The 26,812-nt window shown below is 41.1% G+C and overlaps 1 protein-coding gene across 2 annotated transcripts in view; it reads right to left on the bottom strand.

The window, feature by feature from the left end:
* Positions 1–26,812, bottom strand: part of THSD7B (thrombospondin type 1 domain containing 7B) — a 626,924-nt gene that overhangs the window by 1,172 nt on the left and 598,940 nt on the right. For both annotated transcript variants that reach the window (XM_065561607.1, XM_065561605.1), the window contains exons 21-27: positions 15,521–15,666; positions 8,311–8,470; positions 7,634–7,807; positions 7,444–7,539; positions 5,992–6,074; positions 4,456–4,648; positions 1,237–1,324 (exon numbers count right to left, since the gene is read on the bottom strand). In XM_065561607.1, coding sequence (XP_065417679.1) covers positions 1,237–1,324; positions 4,456–4,648; positions 5,992–6,074; positions 7,444–7,539; positions 7,634–7,807; positions 8,311–8,470; positions 15,521–15,666 — 940 coding nt within the window. The remainder of the gene's footprint in view (positions 1–1,236; positions 1,325–4,455; positions 4,649–5,991; positions 6,075–7,443; positions 7,540–7,633; positions 7,808–8,310; positions 8,471–15,520; positions 15,667–26,812) is intronic.

Below are 26,812 nucleotides of genomic sequence, written 5' to 3'. Positions count from 1 at the left end.
GAATTGAGATATCATTTGAAACCCTACAAATATATAAAACTTTATGCACTAGCTATTTCCATTCGCAAATTACATGACACCTAACATGCACTGGATACATTTAAGAAAACAAGTTATAAGACTGTTGCGGCACTTACTGAAATAAGATTCCTACTGAGTTCAATAGAATTATCACCTGAGTAAAGAGTACAGGCTAAGGTGCTATTTGAAATGTAGATAATTTTTATTCTTAATCTGTATACAAGGCAAAAAACAATAAAGAGCGACTACACCTCACAGAAAAACGGAAACAGGTCAATTTAGAAACAATTCTGCCTGTATCTCAAAAATCCTCATTTCTTTTCCCCCTTTTTATTGCAAAAAGGTAGAAATATTTGTTACACAGAACTTTATAAACTCCTCCTTATTTCTCAAGGGATATAATAAAATTCTACTCAGGATATCATACTCCTAAACATCTCTATATTCTCAACCTGTGAGGTCACAAATAATGGGTAGTTCTGACTTTGATTTAAAAAGAAAGTAGCTAGAACAAAAATTCTTAAACACACAGATCCTGTTTTAATACATACACTCCTAGAGTAAAAAAAGCAGAACAAGAGAAATATATATGGGCTAGATCAGGGGTTGGCAACGTTCGGCACGCGGCTTGCCAGGGTAAGCACCCTAGCGGGCCGGTTTATTTATCTGCAGTTTATTTATCTGCAGTTTATTTATCTGCTGACGCGGCAGGTTCGGCCGATCACGGCCCCCACTGGCTGCGGTTCGCCGTCCCGGGCCAACGGGGGCGGCGGGAAGCGGCGCGGGACAAGGGATGTGTTGGCCGCGGCTTTCCGCCGCCCCCATTGGCCCGGGATGGTGACCTGCGGCCAGTGGGGGCCGCGATTGGCCGAACCTGCCGCATCAGCAGGTAAATGAACTGGCCCGGCCCGCTAGGGTGCTTACCCTGGCGAGCCACATGCCGAATGTTGCCAACCCCTGGGCTAGATTTTGGACACAGCAGAATGGTCAAGCTGTCAGGGAGACAGTTATGGCTGCCTGATTCTCTACCCCAATGCGATGCAGCTTAGAGCAGCTTTTTGCAGAATTTGCATTATTCTAACACCTGGGCCAAAGTAATGAGCCAAATTTATATCTGCTTTAATTCAGTTACATCATTGTGACACTGATGCATTTGACTGTCATGCATTTCAAATGACTTAAATAAAAACAAACAAAACACTTAAGAGTACTTACCAAACAAGATATGATGTAAAAATCAGGAAAAGTATGATGAGAAAACCACCAGCTGATACTCCATACACCCAAATCTTAAGTCTACCATCTATTTTAAAATACATTGGGGTGGGGGAGGGGACAGGAGACAGAATACAAATCACATTTATTAAGCTTTATTTTACTAATATTTCTAATTCTTACCAGTCTATATACAAAGAGAATGCATAATGTCTTAACACATAAGAATAAAATTAAGATTACTGACTGGAAACTGGTGCTAGGAGCTAACTAGAGCTGGTTAGAAATTTTGTGGAGAACTCTTTTCTGATTTAAAAAAAATGTGTTTTCCGCAAAATCAAAATTTTCTGTAAGAAAAATTTAATTTTCCTGATTTTGTTCATGTTCTTTATGGAAAAATAAAAATGAAGGTCATCCCACATAGAAACAGTCTCCCCTCTTCCTGGCCTGCTGTGGTGTATCACAGGAGTCAGATGACCACAGTGCATCCTGGGAAAAGTAGTCAAGGTGGGGAGTCCAGTCCATAGAAGATAATGGGGAAAAAAGGCAACCTAACTACAACTTTCATGAGGCACAGGGGCAGTTCAGGTGGACACAGTTCAGTATTGAACTGGCCCAAAGAGAAATGTTTTAATTTGAGAACGCTGAAACATTTCCTTTTGATTAACAAAACTGACGATTCTGAATCAAAATATTTTGTTCTGAAAAACATTTCAGGATTTTGCTGTTTGGTATAAATTCCAGATGTCAACAAATGTCAACATATTGGATTTTCCCATGATACAGACATTATGAATTTCATTAAGCTCTAGAGTCAATGTATTCCTTGCAAGATGTCCAGATACCATGGCAACGGCTGATTCATAATCTCACCTCTCACCCTCCCTCCTGTTTTTTTTAAATTTTTAAAAAACAGTCTATGAGACAGGCATACTTCCCGGGAAATGCACACGAGCTAATGGGAATAACAGAACAGAGACTGTACAAAACTCGATCTCATGTAAGAGTTGAACCATCACACAGGTGTAGCCAATTATTGTCTTTTCAATCTGAATGATGAGATTTTTTCAAAGATTACTGTTTTTTTAATTAGTTTCTTGAGGGAAGTGCAATTTACTGGTACTACACTTTCCAGTGCTACCAACACCTTGCTGGCCTGGGTTTTCAGTGGTGGTACAGTGGGTCTTCAGTACTCCCTTGGTATCACAGATGTTCTATAACTAACTTGGGGGAGTTACAAGAGGCAGAGGAATGCAGCCTCCAAAAACCATAAAACACCAAGAAAAGAAGCTCTGATCTTATGGGAAAGCTGTCCCTCTGTGCTACACTTGAGGTATCTCTTCCCTGCATCATGATTCCTTAATCCATGACCCTCAACAGTTGTATTCTATCTCCCTCTATGGGAAGGGCTCATCATGGAGTGTCTGCTGACTTTGCTGCTGATATTTCTAATGGGTTAGGAGAGAAGCATGCTGCACCTCTCAACCTGAGCACAGATAGCTAGAAACCAGAGACCATTTGTTTCTTCCTGCTCTCCTTTGCTGGTATAAATGCAGGGGAGCATCCAGCCTTACATTTTAAACAATATTATTTATATTACATCTTGACTTGAGGAATGTCTCTGTACCTGCACTCTGGCTTCATGGAATGTAGTTTAATAGTAATTAGATAAATAATTATTATTTGGTCCACAACTAGTTCTGCATGGTCATGAAAAACATCTTAGGGGACAAAAATGTCAGACTCACCAAGTTGTTATGAAATGTAATTTTATGTATAGTTACAAATGTAACAAGCAAGTGAACTCAAAAATCAACTGTCAAACTTTAGAGAAAGGCACACATACCACTCTTGTTGTATTGCCTCTCTTTCTGGATCATGCTCTGTTCTAAAAACCATTGACTGTACTATTAGCTAAGATATAGTAAATACAAAGATCAATTATTGTATGCAAACCAAATAAGTTAATGTAACATTAAAGTTGATCTGAAGTCACACAGATCAAGACACTCAGGCAGCCTTAACTCTGTCCCGCATAATATTACATTTCCCGATGTTGTGTGATCATCACAGACGAATTTGCAAACACAAGAAATACAATACAATACAATACAAAGAAACAGTCGTTTTGTGTATTATAGAGTTAATCTCCTTATGGGGAACTTAACTTGTATGCCTGAGACTTCAGTCTATCAAAATGTCCATCTTGATGTTTCCTCACTATTGTTTTTTGCATATAATTACTCTTCTAAATATTGTTTCAAAATGGGGGGAAAGTAAATAAAAAATTAAAAGCGTTTGCAGTGGTGAAGAAAAGATCAACCAAAGCTAGAAGAGCAACCCAGTGTGTTTGTTTCTGTAGACTCCGTATTTTCTCAAGTTCTCCCATGGAAGAATTTTGCCGACCAAACCTAGTTGTTATCGTTGTGCTGTTCCCCAGAATTGTTGGTTAGGTTACTCAATAAAGAATAACATCCAACTTGGTAATCAGATACTATACCCATGGGTCAAATCCACCTCCTATTGAAGTAAATAGGAAGTCTGCCCTTTATTTAAATAAGTACTAACTCAAGATATCACGTCAGTGCACAAATGCTAATTTCTGGCCAGACTGTGATACCCTAATTCACAGCTATTATAGCACCTTAACTCCACAATGGGACTACTCAAGGAACAAATTGCTGCTCATTCTAAAGGTATCACAACCTAATACATAATCTCTTTCTTCTGGTTAAACCCTTTTTAACTAAATCCAGGTTGTCTCTGTATTCATTAGCCTATTTTTTTTCACATCCTTTCAAAACATGACAACACATGATTAATCAAACCTGTCTCCAGTCATGAAACCTTTAAGAAATCTTCTGCTTTAAGACCTTTAGAAATGCTAATGACGCAAGGTGTCTTTCCCTGGTACCAAGCACAACATTTGTAGAACATCACTATTTAGTAGCCAGATGTGATTCCAAGTAACTCCAAGAATTCCATATGGGGGTGCTTTTTCCAAACATTATTGCTTCATTCAGTCTCTATTATATCTCAGCATAATAAATTAGGATTATGCTGGATTTGACAGCGAAGGAATAAAAGAAGAGATACAAACTAGCATAAATAAGTACTAGTCTCACAATTTAAACTCTCCTACACAATCCTTGGTTTTAAGATTTACAAAGTATTACTTCTATAGAGAAATATATATTCTTTCTATTCCATTTTTTTTACCTGGATTAAAAGGCTGAATAGACCATCCTTTGAAAATGTCATGCATTTTTGAGTTGACAGGTTTATTCTTTCCAGCACTGGTTTTAACATCCGCTTTCTTATCTTCCAAACCTGGTACCTTCATGCAGTAATCCAGGAAACCATTTGATCTCATTATTTCTGTATATCCTCTCTCACAACTGCAGACTCCACTCTAAGCAACACATATTTATTTAGTATTAAACCACAGAGTACATTCTACTAAGCATGTCAAGGAAATTTGTGATATTTTTCTGATTCCCCCCATCCAAGTATTCTGTGACTTGCTTATATTTATATTCTCAGAAATGTCTCACGCTATGCACACAGACAGTGAAAGTCCCAAGTACACAGTATATTTTCCCAAACATAATAATAAAGCAAAATATTTTATTAATTTCAACAGCAGCCAAACTAGAATGTCAGCGCTAGATAAAAGGAAAACCCACAGAGACAGGGCTTACAATATACAATGGATGAGACCAAAGATACCACATGAAATCCAATGAAGTCAATGGAAGGTTTGCTGTTGACTTCACTGAGCCCAGGATTTCACCCATTGAGCCTGCTTACAGAACTGTGTAACCAACCGTAGCTACACATTCTGAGACAAAAAGAGAGCTTGTTAATATGTGGTTATGGCTGAGAAACTATCACTAACTTAAAGGAAAACAACAACAACATGGGAACCCTTTCAAAGAGCAATGTTTGAAGTTAGACACCTAGGGCTTGATTCAAAGCCCACTGCACCTGCTACTCCTGTTGACATTGGTAGGTGTTACAGATGCCCAGCATCTTTGTAAATCATGCCACTTTAGGTGTCTAAGACACCCAAGTTTGAAAATGCTGCTCTTTGTTTATTAGAGACAAGGTGGGTGAGGTAATAGCTTTTATTGGACCAACTTCTGTTGGTGAGAGAGAAATGATATTACCTCACCCACATTGTCTCTCTAATATTCTGGGACCAACACAGCTCTTTGCTTATGTCAGTCTAGGCCATGGCCATTAGGCATACCCCAGAGTAAGGGATGGCATGGAGTCGAACCTCTCCAGGGCAAACATCCAACCTCAGGGTGCCTTGCAGAGCCCCCAGAGGGCAGGGGGATGTGCCTACTTCACCACCTCTCTAGGGTTAGTTGTTTGCATCTCTGTGCACCAGCCTGACTCTGTAAGATTGGGGATGTGTCACTGCCTCCTCCTGGCTCTCTCTGTCCCCACCCAGGGAGTAGAAAGGGAGCAGTCTCTGAGCTCCCATCTTTAAAGAAGTTCCAGACCTCTCATATCTATAGTCAACAGCTCAGATAGAGCTCTCAATTAAAAAGCAAACCAAAAATGTAACACTATCAACCCAGCTCAGATTTGTGCAAGTCACCTTTTCCTCTTAGGATCTAAATTCTAAACATAAATTCCCAGAATCATCTCTAGGTGGTGTCATGTACACATCATTGTTAGAGGGGTTAGAAAGCTTCTAAGATGTTCAAGATAATTCCTAAAATGTCTTCTGCAGCAGCTGCTTACCTGGGTACAGTAGGTGAATGGTTTTTTGCACTTTGGATTGCAGTGTCTGGTTTCAGCAGGCTGGGTGTGAACAGAACAACCTCCTGTAAAAGAAATTCTCATCACTACGTACTTTCAAGAATACATTTTATAATGTTTTGACAAAGATTAATGCTCATCTTGCTGGGGTTGAATAGCATTTTTTTTTTGCTTATTTTTAAATTTATTTATATGCTTTTCTATGGAGCTTCATCATCATAGTAGCTCTGTATGACTCACTAGTTAAGTTAGCTTCACAAGGCAGGGAATTTTTATCCATTTTACTGATGGGGAAAAGGGGTAGAGAGAGATTAAATGACTTTCCCGAGGCCACACAGGAAGTCTGGAAGATTTCCGGCATCTCACACTGGTGTCTAATCTTCATGCCCACTACTTCTTGTACTGCTGGAAGCTTTCATGTGAATATGGAAAATGTGAACATAAGAACGGCCATACTGGGTCAGACCAAAGGTCCATCTAGCCCAGTATCCTGACTTCCGACAGTTGCCAATGCCAGGTGCCCCAGAGGGAATGAACAGACCAGGTAATCATCAAGTGATCCATTCCCTGTTGCTCATTCCCAGCTGATGGCAAACAGAGGCTAGGGATACCCATCCCTGCCCATCCTGGCTAATAGCTATTGCTGGACCTATCCTCCATGAGTTTATCTAGTCTTTTTTGAACCCTGTTATAGAACCAGCTCCTTTAACTACTTTGCTATCCTTGCAGCTGATGTTTGTTATATAACATTTTTAAAACAATCATTATACATAGGAGTGGGGTGGGAAGATTTCTATTTTCATATCTACCTATTTCCTCATTTATTTAACCAGAAAGAGACCCTAGGGACTTGCAAACCATGTGGACCCACTGGTGGCCAAGGCACTGGGCCTGGAAGTGCTGACCATATAGTATACTTTTCTATTGATAGAGGTGGAGGGGCGAGTGGATGAAGCTTCCCTTCCTGGTGCACAGAAGGGAAGAAGAATTGCAGAATCTGCAAGCACCCATGTGGTTTCTCCTTCTTTCTCTAAAATTATGTAACACTCACACTGATAACAGATATACAGACTGGCCCACTCAGGCCTTTTTAGTGAGTTGGTACTTGTGTTTGAATCACCAACAAAACCCGGGCATAAATTGGCCAATCATCTCATTTACATGCTATTTGTTACAATGATCTGATATGAAGTTGGTGAATTCATATCTGTGTTTCCTAGCTAAATTCAAACACAATTATGTCATTATTAAAAGGACCTAATCAGACAATCCAAACTGGACTTTGGGAAATCTATGTCCAAAATCAGCTAACAATAGTTTTTATTTCTTTCAAGTTTCACATAATTTTAAAAACTCTTTACATTTCCCTCCCATGCTAACCCTAATCATTCTCAGCTAAGCTTCCACACTGTGTCCCATGCTTTGTAGACATACCTGTGACATTTACCCCATCTGAACGCTGGCACCAGACTGTACGTTCATTATCTCTCCAAAGGCTGGTTTTCCATGCATAGTTATAACATTTCCCTCCTACAATTTAAACAAGACAAACCAATTAATCTTCCTATATCTATAAAAACGTAAACCTGTAGTGGAATAAAGCTAAGGGCAGGGGCTGCAATACCTGAACAAGGCCGTGTCTCCAAGACTTGCTCAGGACAGCTGTCTCGGTTTTCAAAAGACTGAATGATAAATGTTCTTGATCGAGACTGGCGACCAGTGGTCTCAAAGCTCCTGCCATCAATACACGTTAGCTCACATGAGCTCCACTCTGACCATCCTGTCAAATGGCAATCACCTACACGTCAAAAGAATAAAACACTGTTATCCGAAGGAGACAGCCTCAAAGGATAGTTTAAACATACAGCTAGTCTTTTGGAAATAATGCCAATTATAACCTGCTAGCATGGCTGCTTATGTTATTTTTGTATCATATTTTGTCTCTGCAAAATAACGGAAAACCTCTTTCAAAAGATCTAAAACCAGCAGGGTGAACACACAGCTAATCTGTAGAATCACAAATTCTTATTACTGTCACCTTCATTTTCTCTCCCCCATGCCCTCCAATTGCTTGGCAGAAAGTCTGCCGTGTCTTGTCTTGGATTACATTAGAAGTTCTTTGTGGGCTGTATCTTCCTCTGTACTTGTATTAGAACAATGGGGCCCTGAGACTGACTGAAGGATGTTACCACAATGTAAATAATTAATAGTGCTTTGATTTATGATACTAGTTGTGACTGTTAAAACTAGAGAGGGATCCCTGCCCCTGAGAGCTTACCACACAATCTCAGAAGAACTTACCTGGGCAAGGCACAGAACATGGTAATTGTAGTGCATTGTCTTTTGATGGCAGCTCTCCACACAATGCATTTTCTACTTGCTTGGATGGAACAGACATAGAGGCATCGTGAACCATACACGTGAGGTTACGGATTTGGAATCCTTCACCGCATTGTCCCCCCTTTGAGAGATAACAATCACATGTTGCTAACTTAAACAATAATCAAATAATTAATAATAATAAGGGAATGTATATAGAACTTTCACCTGGAAGGATTTAAAAGTGCTTTACAGACTCTGGTCTCAATCCACAAAGGTATTAGGTGCCTGAACCCACACTTAAGCACCTAAATCTGGGGTTTAGGTACATAAATCCCAGTTTTAGGCTCCACTGTGATCCATAAAACTTCTGCCAAACCATATAGTTGCCTAAACTCACTTAGCACCCAAGTTTTCAAGTTTCTGCCTCTGGGCATGCACACTGCTGCCTCACTCCAGACCATCTCCCAGATCAGGTCCCATTCCAAACCTGGAGAGTGGTGGTGGTACCATTGCCCACCTTATGCCTTTCAGCCCAGTGGTAAGAGCGCTCACTTGGGATATTTTGATATTTTCAATTCCTTTCTCAGGCACAGGGTGGGGAAGGATTTAAACAGGCATCTCCCACCTCCCAGAAGAGTGTTCTAAGCACTGAGCTATGGGTTGAAGTTGTTCCACAGTGGATGAATAAAGACATAGTGATGAATAAAGACATAGTGATGGGAGCTGGGGGACTGGACCCTAGGTCTCTCACCTCCCAGCTGAGTGCCTTAACCACCAGGCTTCAGAGTCATATCTCTCTTTCACTTCCCCCCCCCCCCACACACACACTATAAGTATTTATCCATACTGGAGCAGTCAGTGGACCTGAGAGAGAGTGAGACCGATTCTGTAGCCTGGTGGTTATGGCACTCACCTGTGAGATGGAAAACCCAGGGTCCAGTGCCCCAACTCCAGTCACTGTTTATCCAGAGTGGAAGAACTTCAACATAAGAGATTGAGGGAGCCCACATCAGACTATCCCATAGCTCAGTGGTTAGAGCACTCTTCTGCTAAGTGGGAGAGACCCGTTAAAATCCTTACCCACCTCTGGCAGAGGCGGGAGTTGAACCTGGGACGCCCATGTCCCAGGTGAGTGCGCTAATCACTGGCTATGGGATAGTCTGGCTAAAAGTTATAAGCCCCCCACCACCACCAGCTCCACCTCCTCCTCCTCCAATCCTTTTGTGTGGAGCAAGGCATGCACCTAACTCATTCTCACAAGAAATGCCTTTGGGAGCTTTGCTTCCTGAATGCAGGAGAAGGATTCTTGTTCCTGGATCTCTAGCAGAGGTAGGTGACTTCTTGCAGCCTGGACTTAGGCACCTCTCTCTGAGAGTAAGGCACAGTTTAGGTCACACCCCCTCATCGACAACTCCCATTGGCTAGCTTAGATGGCATCGTGCCTGGCGTGCTGGCTTTTGTGGTTCACATTTCTTAGGTGACTCTCTCTCCTGATTCATTGCATAGGTTGTCTAGGTGCCTAACACAGGTATTGCAGATTGCAGTGTTGTTCCTGTGATTTTCTAGGTGCCAAGAAATCAGGCGCTGTGAAGTGACGCTGAGCATTGCAATGCCTAAGACCCTCTGTGGATCCAGGCCTATGTAACTAGATTGTGTCCACCTCCTCTGCAGGAGTGCAATGTTGGGGTAAGGGTAAACCTCCTTCTTGCACTTTTATGAAACAGCTGTGATTGGGCAGGCGGGAAGTACCAGGTTCCTCCCCACATGCACTGATCAGCAGACTTGGCAGGACTATAAGAGGAGGTGTGCTGCATGCTAGAAGGGGCGTACCAGTGCACTTACCTCCCCTGTGCACCAGGAGGATGCAGGAGGATTTCTGTAGAGTTGAAGAACTAAGGAAGAAAACTGTCAGGAGCTTCTCAGGGTCAGGGCATGGGGATGGTGGTAGGTACAGGTCCACACTGCCTTATGGGGGACTGGGCCTCAGTGACATGATCGAGCATGACGTATACAGAAATTACTTTAGCCAGCACTGAAATGTAATCATCTCTAGGGTAGAATTGGCCATAACTGTTAAATAGCTGCATAATTCTCTAAACAGTTTGGACAAGGAAGTAAAGAAGAGTACAATACCCCAGTGACTCTGCAGGAGGAATTCAAATTCACAGAGCACAGTGACTGGAACGGGCTTTTGATCATCTGGATAATCAGTAAGTGTGAAATTCGTAGAGCTTTAGAAAATAATTTCATGATATTCAGACCTTCCCAATCAGCACTGGAAACTGAAATCCTCAGTTTCTCCACAGACTGGATACATAATGGGTGGAAGGAATGTAGGCTTCCATACATTCCCCTGACACTATACCACAACTCTGATCCTAATGATTAAAAGAGGGTCAGTCTTTATAACAATAAAATCCTTGAACTCTTCAATGAGACTGCAGAGAATGGTGTCAACAAAATGACAATCACACCTCGAAGGATGCTATAGGGAGGAGGGAAGATATGACGGTTGTAGGTGATGGGGTTTGTTGTCCACTCTTTAAAGATGTAATGATGTTATATTTATTACATATGGGCAACTTGAGCTTTACGGAAATGAGCATTTTATAAAACTCCTTAAGTAAAAACTCTGCTTTTATTGGGCTACTCCGGGAAGTGCTACTCTGGATCACCTGGCAGTAGATCCTTTGAAAATAATGGACCTCATTCACAGACCTAAAGGGCTACCTACCAAGTATATTTATTCAGCACTGGACTTGGTAGCAGGAATCTCAAGACTGGCTTTCCCATATTCATGCAGTACCTTTCTCATTTTCTCTGCACCTCCTCATTGACAGTTAGTGAAATATAAGTGAGGGTATAACGAGTTGGATTTAAAGCAGTTGGTAATCAAGTGTCTAAGAGAAGTATTAGTGCAGATTTACTGTATGCAGTTAGACATTAAGTTTTCAACATTGTGTTTCAATCTAGTCTGTATGTAACTTACTATTCTAAATTGCTATTTCACTGCAGAAGCCTCTGTTGCAGACTTGGATTAATAGTGCGTGAATAGCTCATCCAGGTGCCAAACTGGGTTGGAGTTCTTAGAAATTACTGGTGGAGACAGAATATGATGTGGAAGGAACTCTCCGGACAGGGTCTAATCAAACTACAATATATTTCAAACTTAGAAGAAAAGCACAAGGAAATGACTAATCGGTATTGTAGAGGACTAAAATGATATGAAAAGACACTTATTCTAGCTGACAATAATACCTACCTCTAATACAGTGCTGTCCACTATAAAGTCAACCTTTTGTCAATGCAGTTACTACACTGTGATACATCAGTGATATCTTTGGATATCCCTGTACTTGGAATAGGAAATAGCTACGGGTATCTCAGATATTATGCTGTGGTAAATGTTTACCCTTTAATGGTGACCTCTGCTTATTATTTAAGACTGGCTTTACAAACAACCAAACCTAACAACGTCCTTGCGTGGCAGGGATCATCATACTTTTTGAAAATGGAAAGTCATGATGCCATTTACAGAGGACAGGGGAAGCCTGCTTTTTTACTATATGTGGTGCATAAATAATGCAGGATAAAAATACTGGTCCCTATTTGCTTCCTAAAATTATGTAGGACCCATTCCTAAAGTTCCAACCATCCAGTAGAGTTCAGTGGGAATTTGCTAGAGTACGGATATCAATAATCAGCCCAAATTGAATAACAGGTGATAAACAGAGGAAGATCCCTGAGGAGGTTATTGGACATACATAGCTCCCAAGAGTAAGGTCTGCTTGGTAAATATTGTCTCTCCTGAGGGAAGAGAGTTGATAATTAAGGGCCCGATTGGGCAACACTTTCCCTCATCAGTGAGCACTTGTTTGGGTATGCATTCTCCTTTGTGAGACAGGGCTGCATGATTAGACTTTGAGGGCCAAATTTTTGATGGTATTAGGCACCAAATGATGCAAATAGGTGCTTAGTGGGATTTTCAAAAGTGTCTAGGCACCCAACTCCCAATTAATGAAAGTTAGGCACTTAGGCACTTTTGCAAATCCCATTGGGAGCCTCTCCGCACCTTTAGGAGCCTAAATACCTTTGGAAATTTGGCGTTAAATGCATATAATTTAAATGATATTGAGGCCCTGAATAAATGTTTTGTTAATGTTTAACTACATGTCTCATGTTCCTTTAGTAGCCAAATAATAAAAATTAGTAATACTTCATATTGTTGATGTTTTTTATCCAGGTTATGATAGGCTGTCATAGAGGGAAACATTCAGATTCAGGTTTAATTTTCTGCCATTTATGTACCTTATTGCTTTAGGTCTGGTAACGTTCACTGCTTCTAAAAGGTTTTCCATCTGTTTGAAGGCTGCAGGTTTGCTCCTTGCACAACTGGAAGTGGCCCGTGATGCATACAGGTTCATGGACAGTGGTAGTCAGGGCTTGACTTGCACTGAAACACTGCACTGCCTTTGGGAGTTGGAAGGACATTCCGGTACTATCACTACCAGATGTGCATTCCAGCATATCTTTTTTAGGACACAAGGACTGACAGTAATACCTCTCTCTGGATTAAATAATGTGAAAATCTGCAATGCAGGGCATCTGGTCAGGGCTGGCTCCAGGCACCAGCTTCTCAAGCAGGTGCTTGGGGCGGCCGCTTGGGAGAGGGGCGGCAGGTCCAGGTATTCGGCGGCAATTCGGCAGACGGTCCCTCACTCCGGCTCGGAGTGAAGGACCTCCCGCCGAATTGCCGCCGCAGATCGCGATCGCGGCCGCAGCTTTTTTTTTTTTTTTTGGTTTTGGCTGCTTGGGGCGGCCAAAACCCTGGAGCCGGCCCTGCATCTGGTGGGCCAGGTTCTACTTCTAAGCATGCAAACAGCTCTACTCATTCACACCAAACAACTAATTTAGGATTAAAACGGTTACTATTCTAAGACTGCAAAATATTTTCCAGGTATCCTACAATACAGAAAAAATAAATATTGTAGACTACTCATTATTAAGATTATTGTTTATTTAACCATATCAGGCTATTCACAACAGATTTTTCTGGTGTCATTTTAGTCAAAGTCAATTCAACAGAACACCTGTGAAAAACAAGATTTTTGATACTTTGGAAGGTGAATTTAGGATTCATTCCCTGAAAAAAATTGGAAGTAAATCGCCTTACATTTATATAACATGCCTCCTCCTTAAGAGCTTTGCTAAAATACATTGAAAAGGAACCACTCCTCCTTCTCCCCGCCCCCGTTGAAGTGCAGCCACCTCTGACAGCCATTTAATAGAGCACAGAAAGACAACACAATAGTTTAGGAAGGAAAGAAGAATACTGTATCCTACTGAAAGTGCAGGGTGAAATCTGGGGTAGACAGGATGTAATTATTTTATTTTAGCTGAAATTTGGCCAGGCTCCAGATTTAACATGCTTCTATTCTGCAAAAGCTGCCGTCAACTTAATAATCTTAGCAATATGTCAGGGTGTTGATTCAGTAACTCAGAGAGAAGTATCCACTCCCTTATCACCAGCACTAGTTCATACAATTAAAGGCCTCCCATCTAGTACTCATCAGAACTAACCCTGTTTACTAAGATAAGATCCCAGGGTGTTAGGGCTACATAAATATTACATTTACATGCATGGGTCACATTCTCAGTTGTACCTGGTTTGTATTTAGCAGAACTGAAAACAGCAGGAGGAAGGGGTGGCCTTAAGTCATCTTGCTGCTTCCCTGATTGTGGGCTGGCCAAGGGTCAAAATGGTTCCAGCTACAATTTACAATGGGCTAAGGCTGCTCTAGATTATACCAGCTGCAGCAGTCATCACAGGCACACTTGCTGCATCCTCTCTGCCCTCTCCAGGAGAAATGTGGGAGCAGAAGATGGGACAAAGCCTGCTACATCATGATAGGTAGATCAGAAGAAAGGCCATGGGATCTGTACTTACACACACATCTAATGGCCCCAACTCTCTTTGTCCCATAGTGTGGAACAGCAGCCATGGTGAGATCTGCACTGAGGTCATTTGCCCTGGGCGAAGGGAGTGGGTTTCCTCTCGGCATTTCACCCATACTTCTTCCTCATAGAGGACAGTTAGTACGGGTTAATGGAGGTGAAGCAAATTTCACCCTGTAGGAGTAACTTCAGTGTAGAAAATTCACATCAATTTAATTATAAATTAATTCACATCAATTACTAAGGAGAGGGGGGGAAAGTGTAAGATAAATCAATGCAAGCACAAAGCAACATGAAGATAGTGAGAAAATGCAGATTCCCAAAGCAAGAGGGGTATGTGTGCTATGCAATTTAAGAGTCTTTTACATTTGCAGGCCATTTTGATAACTCCACTAAGAAGAATATAGTAATCAACATGCCACAGAATAACTTTAAATTGAAGTGTTTAAGACATTACAGATGTCTAGGGACATCAGTTATTCTCAGGGTCGTTGTTATTACTACTTCCAAAATCTGCTACGTACATTTTCTTGCTAGCATTGCTGTAAGTAATGAAATAATGGTTTGCTAGAGCTGCACTCCAGGAAGAGTTGGTGGAACTCACATCACTACTGATATATGTGTACACTACTACGACTTGCACTGTTACAGTTAGTTTCTAAAGGTGTGACTTCAGTACAGACTGTAAGTTCCTACATGGGGAACACATATTTGAGAATGGGCTCTTCAATCTAGCAGAGAAAGATATAACGTGCTCCAATGGCTGGAAGATGAAGCGAGATACATTCAGACTGGAAATAAGGTGCAAGTCGGTAACATTGAGGGTAATTAGCCATTGGAACAGTTTACCAAGGAGCGTGATGGATTCTCCATCACTGGCAATTTTTAAAACAAGTTTGGATATTTATCTAAAATATATGTTCAAAGGAGTTATTTTGGGGAAGTTCTATGGCCTGTGTTATACAGCAGGTCAGACTAGATGATCACAATGGTCCCTTCAATCCTTGGAATCTATGACTCTAATGGCTGAATAAATCACAATGGTTCTACTGATGATGAACTCACTTTGTTTTAAAGTGGATGTTAGCATGGTCTTAATGGCAGCAAAAATACTTAGATCTCTGAAAAGCTGTTTAAATTAATTGTCACCTAATTGTGCCATTTGTCATTGATGAAATGAGTTTCTACGAGCATCACCTGAGAAGCGCCTCATAAGCATAACAACAAGACATACCTCTACTTTGCATGGTGACCATGCCCCGAGAATCCAAGTGTAGCATGGCTTTACAGGACAGTTTCTGTACTGGGTGAGCTGTGTAGGGCATAGCCTTCCTTCTCCTTGTGCCTGCATAATTATGGACCGAGTACGTATCATCTGGCCTAAACAAATAGAAAAGATACCAGTATGTAGGATGTGTACTAGAAACGGAGAATTTACTGTAAATGGAAAGGTTTCCAATATTATAGCAGTGTTCTAGTGAATGGCGAATAATGAAGCAGAGTACAATGCCAGGTAGTAGAGATACTTTGAGTAACATAAAAGGGGGAGAGCTTAGAAAACTCTGGTGCTCAAGCTACATGTAGCTCCTTTCATGTGATTCCTGCAGGGTACTTGTGTTTGACTGCTATTCCATTCATTCTGCTGGACTACCAGATCGTTATCCCAGAAGAGAGCCATTTTACAACAGCATGGGAGTGTTAGAAAAAATAGGGAATGAACTCATAACACGATAATATTGTATCACTGGGTGAGAACACTGCACCAAAATGCAATATTACCACATGCCAATGCAATAGTGGGCTGAATGTGAGGCAGTGGGGCCTAGCAGAAAGAGAACTGAACTGGGACTCAGAAGACCTGGGTTCTATCCCTGGCTCTGCCATTGATCTCACACAAGTCTCTGTGCCTCACTTTCCCCACCTGTAAAACAGGAATAATGATGCTGACCTTCTCTGTAAAGCACTCTGAAACATGCTACATGAGAGCTAGGTATTATTATATAATTATTATTGTTACATGAGATCAACATGTGATTTCTTTGTGGCTGTCAGTCAGATGACAGAGCAGCTTGTCAGTTAGTATTTCTTCTCTTTCTCTCCCCCCCATTCTCTGTCCCAGTGTTCTTTCCCTCCTTCTTTTTCAGTCACTTTCCTTCTCTCTCCCCCATATTCTTCTCCTCAAACCTCTTTATTGTCTGTTGATTTATCTTCTCCCCAGTGTCTTTCTCTCTCTCTTATTACCCAGTACCTCTCTCTCTCTCGCTCTCTCTCCTGTAAGTCTCTTCCTCTCTTTTCTCTTCACCCCTTTCTCCTTCTCTAAGCCACAGTTATTTCCTCTTTTCCACATCCTCCCTTCCTTAGAATCATTCTCTCTTCCATGCCTGTGAAGGCCAACGAAGCTGAAACATCAGCACAGCTTAAGGTTGAGATCCTGCATGAGGATCTGCTAGTCTCCTGAAGTCAATGGGACTTTGTACAGGTGCAGGGATTCACCCTAGCAGATCCTCATGCAGGACTGAGATCTCTGTACAACAGAACCTCAGAGTTATGAACACCAGAGGTATGAACTGGCCAGTCAACCACACACACCTCATTTGAAACCAGAAGCACACATTCAGGCAGAGACCCCAAAAAAAAGAAAAAAGAAAAAAAAAAAGCAAATAGTACAGTACTCTATGTTAAACGTACACTATTAAAAAAAAGCAGCATTTTTCAGTTGTAAACTTTTGAAAACAGCTATAACGTTTTGTTCAGAGTTACAAATATTTCAGAGTTACGAACAACCTCCATTCCCAAGGTGTTCTTAACTCAGAGGTTCTACTGTATTTTCATACAAAGTTTAATTTTTGATAAGGTAAGTTCTGACATAGCAATGGATTATTCCCTTCTGTGTTTGTTTTTAATGCTATTCGATACATTTTATATATATGTATATATTTATGGACAGAAGCCATCATCTACTCCTTGTGACTTTTCCACTACACTTCTATAAGCAGTTGTAAGTATTTTGATTTTTCTTTAATTAAAGCCATCTGAGAGTTCCATCCCTTCCTATGAGGGCTTAATGACACTGCTGACAAACTAACATACAGTGCTGCTATGATGTTGCCTCTATATTGAGTTAATCAATAAAAATAAGGAAGAATATATAATGAATGTTTATATAGGTTTATCATTATTATTAGTTCATTTTGCACCAATAAGTTTTTTTGTATAACTATTGTGGCAAAATATTTGGAGAAAACGCTTATCAAGTTGACCCTGAATATGTTTAGTAAATATTCAGTGCTGTGGTAGTGTCAATCATATTACTTTAAGACATAATTTTCATATGTTTTCCAAATATATTCCTTGTGCATGTGAAACATTTAATGAAATACATGACTAAATCCTGATGTATTATTAAATATTACAAGTTACACAACTCCAATGGCAGCATCATTTTTAACATTAAACATTCCAATATGTTTTCATTGCCTTTTTAACAAAGGAAATTTGATTTTTATGACCAAATTACATGCAACTTGCTGGAAAACTGCAAGCCCTCTAATAGCCATTACTGTCCATAACCACTTTTACAATGTCCATTAAGATCCTATTTATTTTCAGTGAAAACTCCCTAACCCACTGAATGGAAAAGAAAAATTAGGTTACCATTTCAGAAATAATAGAATTGAATACCATTCATTAAAATAACAGCAATCCCATTTCTTACTCCTTTCCTTTCCTTACAAAAGTCAGACTCACAGAAAATGGTTCTCTCACAAAATGTTCCAATTAGAACCCTGGTTACAATTAGAGGGGAGGGGGAAATCCACATGCCGTGCAACTAAGTGACTTTTAAAATCATATTATGGACATAATTTCTGCCTTAGCTTTGAAGGAACTGAATCTGAGAAATAGTAAAAAAGGGTCTCCTTAAGTGATGGATTATGAACACCTAAAATGGACGTAAGCAAGGCATGTCCAATGCTAACACTGCAAGTGAAGGAAACACTTATGGTAAGGTTCACCCATTAGGATCGCAGTACTGTAGATGTGCTCTTAAACAGAGATGGGCCAACACAAATGCATTAAGCAAATGCTCCTGGAATCTGTGGAAGCTGAGAAATGGAGCTGACTCCTCATTGTACTTATGTATACAGAGCGGCCAATTTTTAACTGTTTGTCTTACAGCCATGCTTAAAAATACAAAAAGAAATCAACTGCTGCTAGGAACGGAAGTAATAAATGTCCAGTGAGTGTGATTCCGAAAAGATGATTTTTTATTTTGCTGGCGAAAAGCAAACATCTAGAAGAGCTGCCAATGGACAACCTTGCAAAATGATTGTCTATATGTTCACAATGCTGTTCTCCTGGTGTGAGCCCTTGTATGCCATTTTTAAACTCATTTTAAGACTATTTTTGGCTGAGTTGTTATCACCTGGACCTAGGGGTTTGTAACAGAATTCCTCAAAAAAGCTTTCACCAACACCAGTATATTCAGCTATCACAGAATCAGATTTTGTGCAGTGACACAACCCCATAAATCCTTGTGGTTAAAAAGCAACTCCGAATTTCAGTGGGTTGAAGCAAGGGACTGCAGGTGGTTTGGTGTCCTGGCAGGATTATTCCCACCAGTACATTTCCTTTGTCCTCTCTAGTTTTGAAAGTATCAGGAAAGAGGGTTGCCACTAATTCTCTTGGAATTGAACATAAATTCAAGTGTCTAAAGACAAAACGATCTTTTAGCTTACAAAATTTTAATGATTAAAAACCTTTAAAATCCTGAAAAGTACTTGTAATGCTACGGACATTAATGAAGCAATTTGCTTTTATCTGTGCTGAGATTAGCATATTTTTTGGCAAAATTAAAATTGAAAACTTTCATTTTTAAGAACAAAAATGTCAGATAGCCTAGTCGTTGCATGAAAATGAAATATTTTCCTGATAGCTGCTTATACAAGATAGTTAGCTCACCAATAAACTACAAAATCACAGGATACACCTGAACTTGACCCATCTTTGCTATCTCCTTTCTCATGATGCTGTAAATAAATCATTGCAAAATAAAAGGAGCAGCTCAGTGCTGAAAGGGCATTTTCCCCTGGGACTATGCACTGAAGTGGATTCCTTAAAGCTCTGATTCTCTCTCTCTGTCTACATACACAAGTCAGGTGGTCAGTAGCAACTCAAGTGGAAGAAACACTGAAAAAGTTATTTACTTTGTAGATATCTCATTGATAGAGACTGTTATCTTCATAGGTTTGAAATGAACTTTCTCCCTATACAATCTCTGGACTGGAAGTGGCAGTGTAAAATCTCTATTGGTTCTTGTATCTCTCAGTGAACAAACTGAATTTCTCTTTCATCTGCTACGTCCTATTAAACGATCTGAAAATGCAGAGATAAAGGCTGCTGAAAACGGAAAGTGTGAAGTGCCTCTTCACTTCCCTCAAACCTGTCAAAAGTTCTGCAAGAAAAGATTGCTGGGCTTATTGTTGCGTGTTACTGCAAATTTTCATTTGGAACCATGACTATATTTTCATCACAGGAGAGCACTTTTACAATCAAAGAGCCTCCTCCCTTTCCTTGCCTTCCAACCCCACAGAGCAAAATGTGACATTGGTGGAAACCAAGATGCCTAAAATATCTGCCAAAGTTAATTCCAGACTACCTTGCCAGAAATGTTGATATCTGTTTACTGTGGCCTTGAGCTGTTGCAGATTTTTGTATTCCCTATCAAGTAAGTAGAGCAGAACAGAGGAGTGAGAGGATGGCTTCACGTCAGTTAACATGTGGCTGAAATAGGATTATGGAGACCAGGCTAGGCAAGAGAGAAGGGAAGAAGAAGAAACCCATACAGCCTTAGTCCACTTAAAAAGCAGTTGCACTACCAATGACCCAGCATGCCCTGCAGTTTAAATAGCATTGTTTAAACAAACAGCTAGGTCCCCATACCCCCATCTCAGAAAAGGTTGTTTTTAGTATCTTCTTTTTCAGGCCAGCTCTATCACGCCAGGCCTTGGTTAGTTTTCTGACCCGGTAAAAAAACAGTCCTTTTTCAGCCTTATGAAAGGTTTGAGGCAAAACCACAAAGGGTTTATCTCATATTAATTTTCTTACCAAAGAGAATTGTACTTGCTGGAGTTTCCCCTCAATAAGAGTCTTTCCAATACCTTCGGTAGGCTTTGGGTCAGGACCTTAGAGCACTATCCATTAGCTATAGTATTATAAATCCGTGTACAGCAGTTCTGCAGTAGGTATGAGGACTTTCAGCATATAAAACAAAGTTAGCCTATAGCACTAAATATCAGCCGAAACAGAAACTGCTGAAAGCTGTAACAGGCAAATATAATTTATTTCCATGCCTCACTAGGCTCAGCCAAGACTGGAAAGAGAGATACACTCTATTGATCATCAGTTATAAGAATCAGTATGTTCCCCTTTTCCTGCTATACACCACAGCCACACTCGAAGCGAAATACATGCCACATACATAAAAAATATGATTTGGTGCTGTTCATCAAACTGGAACAGAATCCAATAGGGCACTCCTACAGTCCATTAAAATATATCACAGCAGAATAATTTACTGTAAGAGATGGGCAGAATAAAAGTGTTAGTGATGTTGCTGAGATAAGTGACATTAAACCATAAATGCATCAACAATAAACTTCGATCTCATCAACAGTATTTCTATTTTTCCCTTTTACAGTAACTTATGTTTCCTGAGCAGGCACTTCACTAACTGAGAAAAGTCAGAGAAACAGATTCTTGTTTTGACTCTCAAATACTAAATAGGAGTGAGAGAGCAGTTGTAGCAGCAGTGTATGCAGTTTATCTCCCACTGATTATTTTTGAGGAGTGTGCAACTTATTTGGCAACTGAGACCCGGGACAATGAGACTCAGAAACAATAGTTTCCCTTGTTTATTGTTATCCTTTGCTGTTCTAAGTCTAATAAGGACCTGTCATTTTATTTGTCCAAAAAATGCCATGAACAATTATGAAGTTATAGAATGATCATTATTATAATACAGGATAAAGTAACTAAAATGGAGAAGCCTCAAATTATGCTATTGAGGCATATACAGGCAGAATTAGATAAGCGCAGGATCTGCATCACAGTTGACCTTCAGCAATATACCAAGTTACTTAAAATAGGATGGTCTTAGTTTTTAATCAAGAGCTCAGACTGAATTTCACTTCGATAAACCTCCCAGACTCTAACTTCCCCTTGTATCACTAAAACGCAAGGTGGGGAGGGAGGAAGAAGGAAACCACTTGTGTCAAAGAGCACATTTCTGTAACCACGGTCCTTTGAAGATGTTCTTCAGTTCTCAGAGGGCAAAACAGGCTGATGTCTACCTGCCCCAATTTTCTGTAACTGGAGGGGGGCCAAGGACAGGAAAGGGAATGGCTGCAGTGGAGGCTGTACTCCACAGGGGCCTCCTCTAGTGGAATCTTGTGCAGGACTGGGACTTAAAAACACTATATAATAATTCTACCCTGGATCTTTGAAAGCCTCCTCCTGGTATCCACAGGAGAATTGCTGTGGATTAAGGAGACTATACAGCCCAAGTTTTCAGACCCTGCCTGGACAACATATTTATCAGTGTAATTTGGCCTACTCTGCAGAATGAAGTGGGCTGTAGTCCACGAAAGCTTATGCTCTAATAAATTTGTTAGTCTCTAAGGTGCCACAAGTACTCCTGTTCTTTTTGCGGATACAGACTAACACGGCTGCTACTCTGAAATCTGCAGAATGAGTTTGAGACTCCTGCTGTAAGTTGACCACTTAAACCAATGCATGCAGCATTCCTACTTTTAGGATCAGATTTAGCAGTTGCACAGAACCCTGTTATAAAATTGAAGGATAAGCCCTTTATATGATCCTAAATCCCTGATGGATGCAAACATAATGACAACTATCATGGGTTCTCACTGGGGACTGCATCCAGGATCTCCAGTTCTAAAACCATGAACCTCTACAGTTTGAGCTAAAGAAGTAAAAAAATTGTTACTTATCGTGCAGTAACTGTTGTTCTTCGAGAGGTGTTGTGCACATGTACATTCCACTATAGGTGTGTGCGTGCCCAGAGTCATAAGGAGTAGAGAAAAGTATACGCAGATGACCACGTTGCCACCTTGCATATATCAGCGATTGGGACTTAGTTCCCTACATCAGCGTTCCTGAGTAGAGCCCTGGTGGAATAAGCAGTTACCTTGATGGAGGAGACTTTAGCAAGGTCATAACAGAGTTTATACAGTCAGAGACCCAGTATGAAATATGCTGAGATGACACTGATTGACCCTTAATTCTTGTTGCTTAGCTTACAAAGAGCCATGTTGTAGTCCCGAAGTCCAAGAAAAGCCACAACTGAACAAACATCCAAGGTATGAAGAGCCTCCTCTGCCTTAGATGAATGGGGTTTCAGGAAAGACAAGTGAAGATTAATTGTTTGATTTAGGTGGAAAGCTAACACTACCTTGGGCATAAACATAGGATGTGGCCTAAGGGCCACATTGTCTTTATAAAACAGTAAAAGGAGGGTCAGCTAAAGCAGCTTCAAGTGCTGAAATCCTCCTACCAGAAGTGCTTTCCACCAAAAACACTGTCTGCCTTGTCAATAAAGTGTTAGCGATGTTGCTGAGTTAAGTGACATTAAACCATAATGTGCCATAGGCACAAATAAAGTTCCTATCAGTTTGAAGAGAACTAGATTCAAATCCCATACAGGTACCAGATCAGACACAGGAGGGTAAACACTGACCAGGTCCTTTAAAAACTCAAGAAAGAGGAGGATGAAAAAATATGGAAAAACGGTCTACTGGCAGATGTAATGCAGAAATAGAAGTGAACCAATACTGCCTGGACTCTGCCGGTGCAATGAGGATTAGTGATGCTTTGTTTTGTTTCAGCTTCCCGAGGACTCTTGGAATGAGAGGAACTGGAAAGAATGTACATAAAAGATGACTGAACCAGGAAAGTAGAAAAGAACCTGTTATGGAACCCAGGCTGCAACCCGCTCTCGAGCAAATCTCATATATTTCCTGTTGAGATTTGTTGCAAACATATCTATTGTTGGGTACCCCTAGTGGTGGAAAACCTGGAGGAGAACATCCAGCCTAATTGACTATTCGTGTGGGTCTATGAAAACCCTGCCGAGGGAATCTGCTAGAGTGTTCCTCACTTCTGGAAGATGGAAGGCCTTCGGGGACACTTTGTGACAAATACAAAGATGCTACAGGAGGCTATCCTTCTGGCACAATTTAGATTACCTTGCCCCTCCCTGCTTGTTCAGGTAAAACATAGCAGTTGTATTGTTTGTGAGAACTTGAATCACCTGATTCTTGATGGTGGGCATAAATATTTTGCAGGGCCGACATATGGCCCTAAACTCCAGCATGGTTATATGGGGGAAAATTTCCTGAGGCGGCCAAACATCTTGAGCCTGAAGCTGACTGAGATGGACTCCTGGCCTTTTGTAGATGCATCTCTAGCCAGAGTCATTGATGGTTCGGGGGACAGAAACAGAACTCCCTTGCATACATTTATCAATCCAGAGACTGAAGCATCCATATAGGTACGCAAATCCACATGTTCAGAGGATGCCTACAATGTTGATATACCGAATGAAGCCAAGCCTGCAGACAGCAGAGGTGAAGTCGGGCGTGTGTTGTTACATACATGCACAAGGCCATGTGTCTGAGAAGCTGAGTGCAGGATCATATGATAATTGTTGGATAGCTTTCTGAAAGGAAGGTTATAGATTGGAACTGTTCCTGTGGAAGATAAGCCATGGCTGTTACAGTGTACAGATCTGCTCCTATAAAAATTATGCCCTGAGTTTATTGTATCTGTGATTTGTCCAATTTTATTTTCATGCCAAGAAGGGAGAACATCAACCTGATTACTAGAACACTGTTCTGGACATGATTGCTTAATATTGCTTGAACCAGCCAATTGTCCATGTAGGGATTTATTTGTATCCCAAACAACTGATGTCATGCACTTGGTGAAAACTTTTGAGGCTCAAGACAAGCTGAAAGAAAGCACTGTGTACTGGTAATGGTTGGTATCTATCAGAAATTGATGGTACTTCCTGTGGGAGGGAGGTATTGCCATGTTGAAGTGACCTGAACTTGATTTTCTTGATTAATTTGTTCAGCTTTCTTTCATCTAGGATGGGGTGGAAGCCACCAGATTTCTTTGGGACCAGGAAGTACCGGTAATAAAATCCTTTCCTTCTGTGTTGGTAAGGAACTTCCTCTATTTCTCTAAGTCTAGAAGAGACCATAGCTCTTGAAGTAACAAGAGCTTCTTGTGAGAAGGGCCCAGAAAAGGGATGGGGAAGGTGGGTTGGGAAAAGGGAGGGAGATGAACTGGATTACGTATCCCTCCTTTACTGTGCTAAGTATCCATTTGTCCAGCATGATGTTCTGCAAAGCACAGTAAAAAAAGAGACAGGCATAATCAAAAGGGAGGAGATATCATCAGTGTGCCATCCTCAATCATAGAGTCAAAATGACTTTGAGGTAGCAATTGTCTTGTGGGAAGGGTCCGCCTTAGTGGAAGATGGCTTGTGACATTGAGAAGTTCTTGATTTTTTCTTAGGTTCTCTGATGGAACAATGGTCTCACGTAGAAGTGTGATTTAAATAGTTTTATTTTAGTAGCAGGAATATAGCTCTCAGGAAGCGAAGCGTTGCATGAGAGTCCTTCACATGTCATCTGTCCTGGCAGAGAACACTTACAGCCCTCAAAGGGAAAATCATCAACTGTATTCTGCAACTCTTTTGGAATGCCGGAAGCCTGGAGACAGGATGAACACCTCATGAAGACAGCAGCGGTGACAGAATGTGAGTCAGTGTCTATGTCTCTTCAGGCAGCAATACATGCCACTGACACTGACTCACATTCTGTCACCGCTGCTGTCTCCGTGACCCTCAGAAACTAAAACTATAAACTGTTCCCTATATTCTTCAGCAACTTATCAGCAAACTTTGAGATGGCTGAATAATTAAGAAAATAAAATTTAGGTAAGAGATTGGTGATCCTCATTTGAAGTATGGCAGAGGAATAAGCTTTACAACCTAGGGGTAGCCTTAGATTGAGACTGCTCATTTGTCACTGTGACCCCCAGGGAACAAGGAGGTGGGTGGGTAAAGAAATAACCAACGTCTTGTTGAGGGATTTGGTAACATCTATCCACCTACTTCACCATAAGGGGTATAGAGGCTGGAGTCTACCGTAAAATCGTACTGGATCTAGAAGTGGTTTATTGATAGGAAGGGCAACGCTTCCTGGAACAGTAGTCTGTAAAATTTCCAGGAAAGCGTGCAGGTTCTCTTGCACAATTTCTGCTTGGTCTCTAGAGACGTAGCCACCCTTCTCATAAGGTCTTGAAAAAAGACAAAGTCCTCTGGGGGAGGAGATGTTGACTACGGGCTAACTGCTTCCTCAAGGGGAAGATGAAGATATTTGAGAAGCAACATTAAGTGACTCCTCCAATAATTCTCCCTCCTTCACAGGATCCAGTACAGGAGATTGAGGAATGTTAGCAGGATTCTGAGCAGATGAGTCCTACACTATACAAGGAGGAGATTTCCTTCTAGAAAGTGTGTGAGATGGAGGCCTTGAGTCTCTCACAGATCAATCCATAGAGGAAATGGCATAGACAGCCATCCACGGTGAAGGACACCATGTTGGAGCTTTCCTGTAAGGAATCCAATGCTCTTTAAGTCATCCATCCAGCAGACCTGTAAGGGGATCTGAAACACCTGGATGGAGAAATAGTTTCCTCCCTTTCAGAGTCTGAAGAGAAAACAGAAATGTCATCAGAATAGGGAGAAGCAATTGCCGTCAGGGTTCTAGAAGGTCCAGACATTGGAGAGAGACGATATTCAGAAACACATATCTGTTGTGGTGGTCAGAAGTTGATGGTACTGGTGGTACCAGTAAAACTTCAGTCTGTGACAATTGTGCCAGGTGCATCATCAGTGCCAGCAGTACAGGGACAATCTCTGAATGCACTGTCAGTGTCAGACACATCAATGTTGCATGCATGAGAGAATGCGTTGAAAGTGTCGAATGTATTGTCGGTGCTGACAGTGCTGGTATGATCACTGAGTATGCTGACGATTCAGGGTGTGTTAATATAGTCTCAGAGTGTCAGTGGTACTGGGTACATAGATGGAGGAAGCAGTAGAGTCGGCTGTATCAAGGGGAGAATTAGGTAAGAAAAAACAAAGTAGTTCTCCTGTGGATAAGAAGGCCTGTGGAGTTGGAGGCACCTGAGGTGAGTATACTGAGCAGATGGTGCTGGCAATACTGATGCAGACTGAATTGGCTGAAGAGAGGCAGAAGGACCCAGCACTGGTAGAGGCACCAGTCTCATTGGCCCCAAGAGAGCCAGAGTCCATGGTGCCTCCTCAGATGGAGTGGGTGAGTGCTTAGGTTTGTGGGGCTTCGAACCAGTACCAGAGGACTTAGCACATTTACTCGGAGACCAAGTCTTAGGCTTGGTCCACACTGGGGTGGGG

The sequence above is a fragment of the Chrysemys picta genome, chromosome 11 (genome assembly GCF_011386835.1).
Source record: "Chrysemys picta bellii isolate R12L10 chromosome 11, ASM1138683v2, whole genome shotgun sequence".
In the NCBI taxonomy this organism is placed as follows: Eukaryota; Metazoa; Chordata; order Testudines; family Emydidae; genus Chrysemys; species Chrysemys picta.
This window is presented reverse-complemented; position numbering and strand designations above follow the sequence as displayed.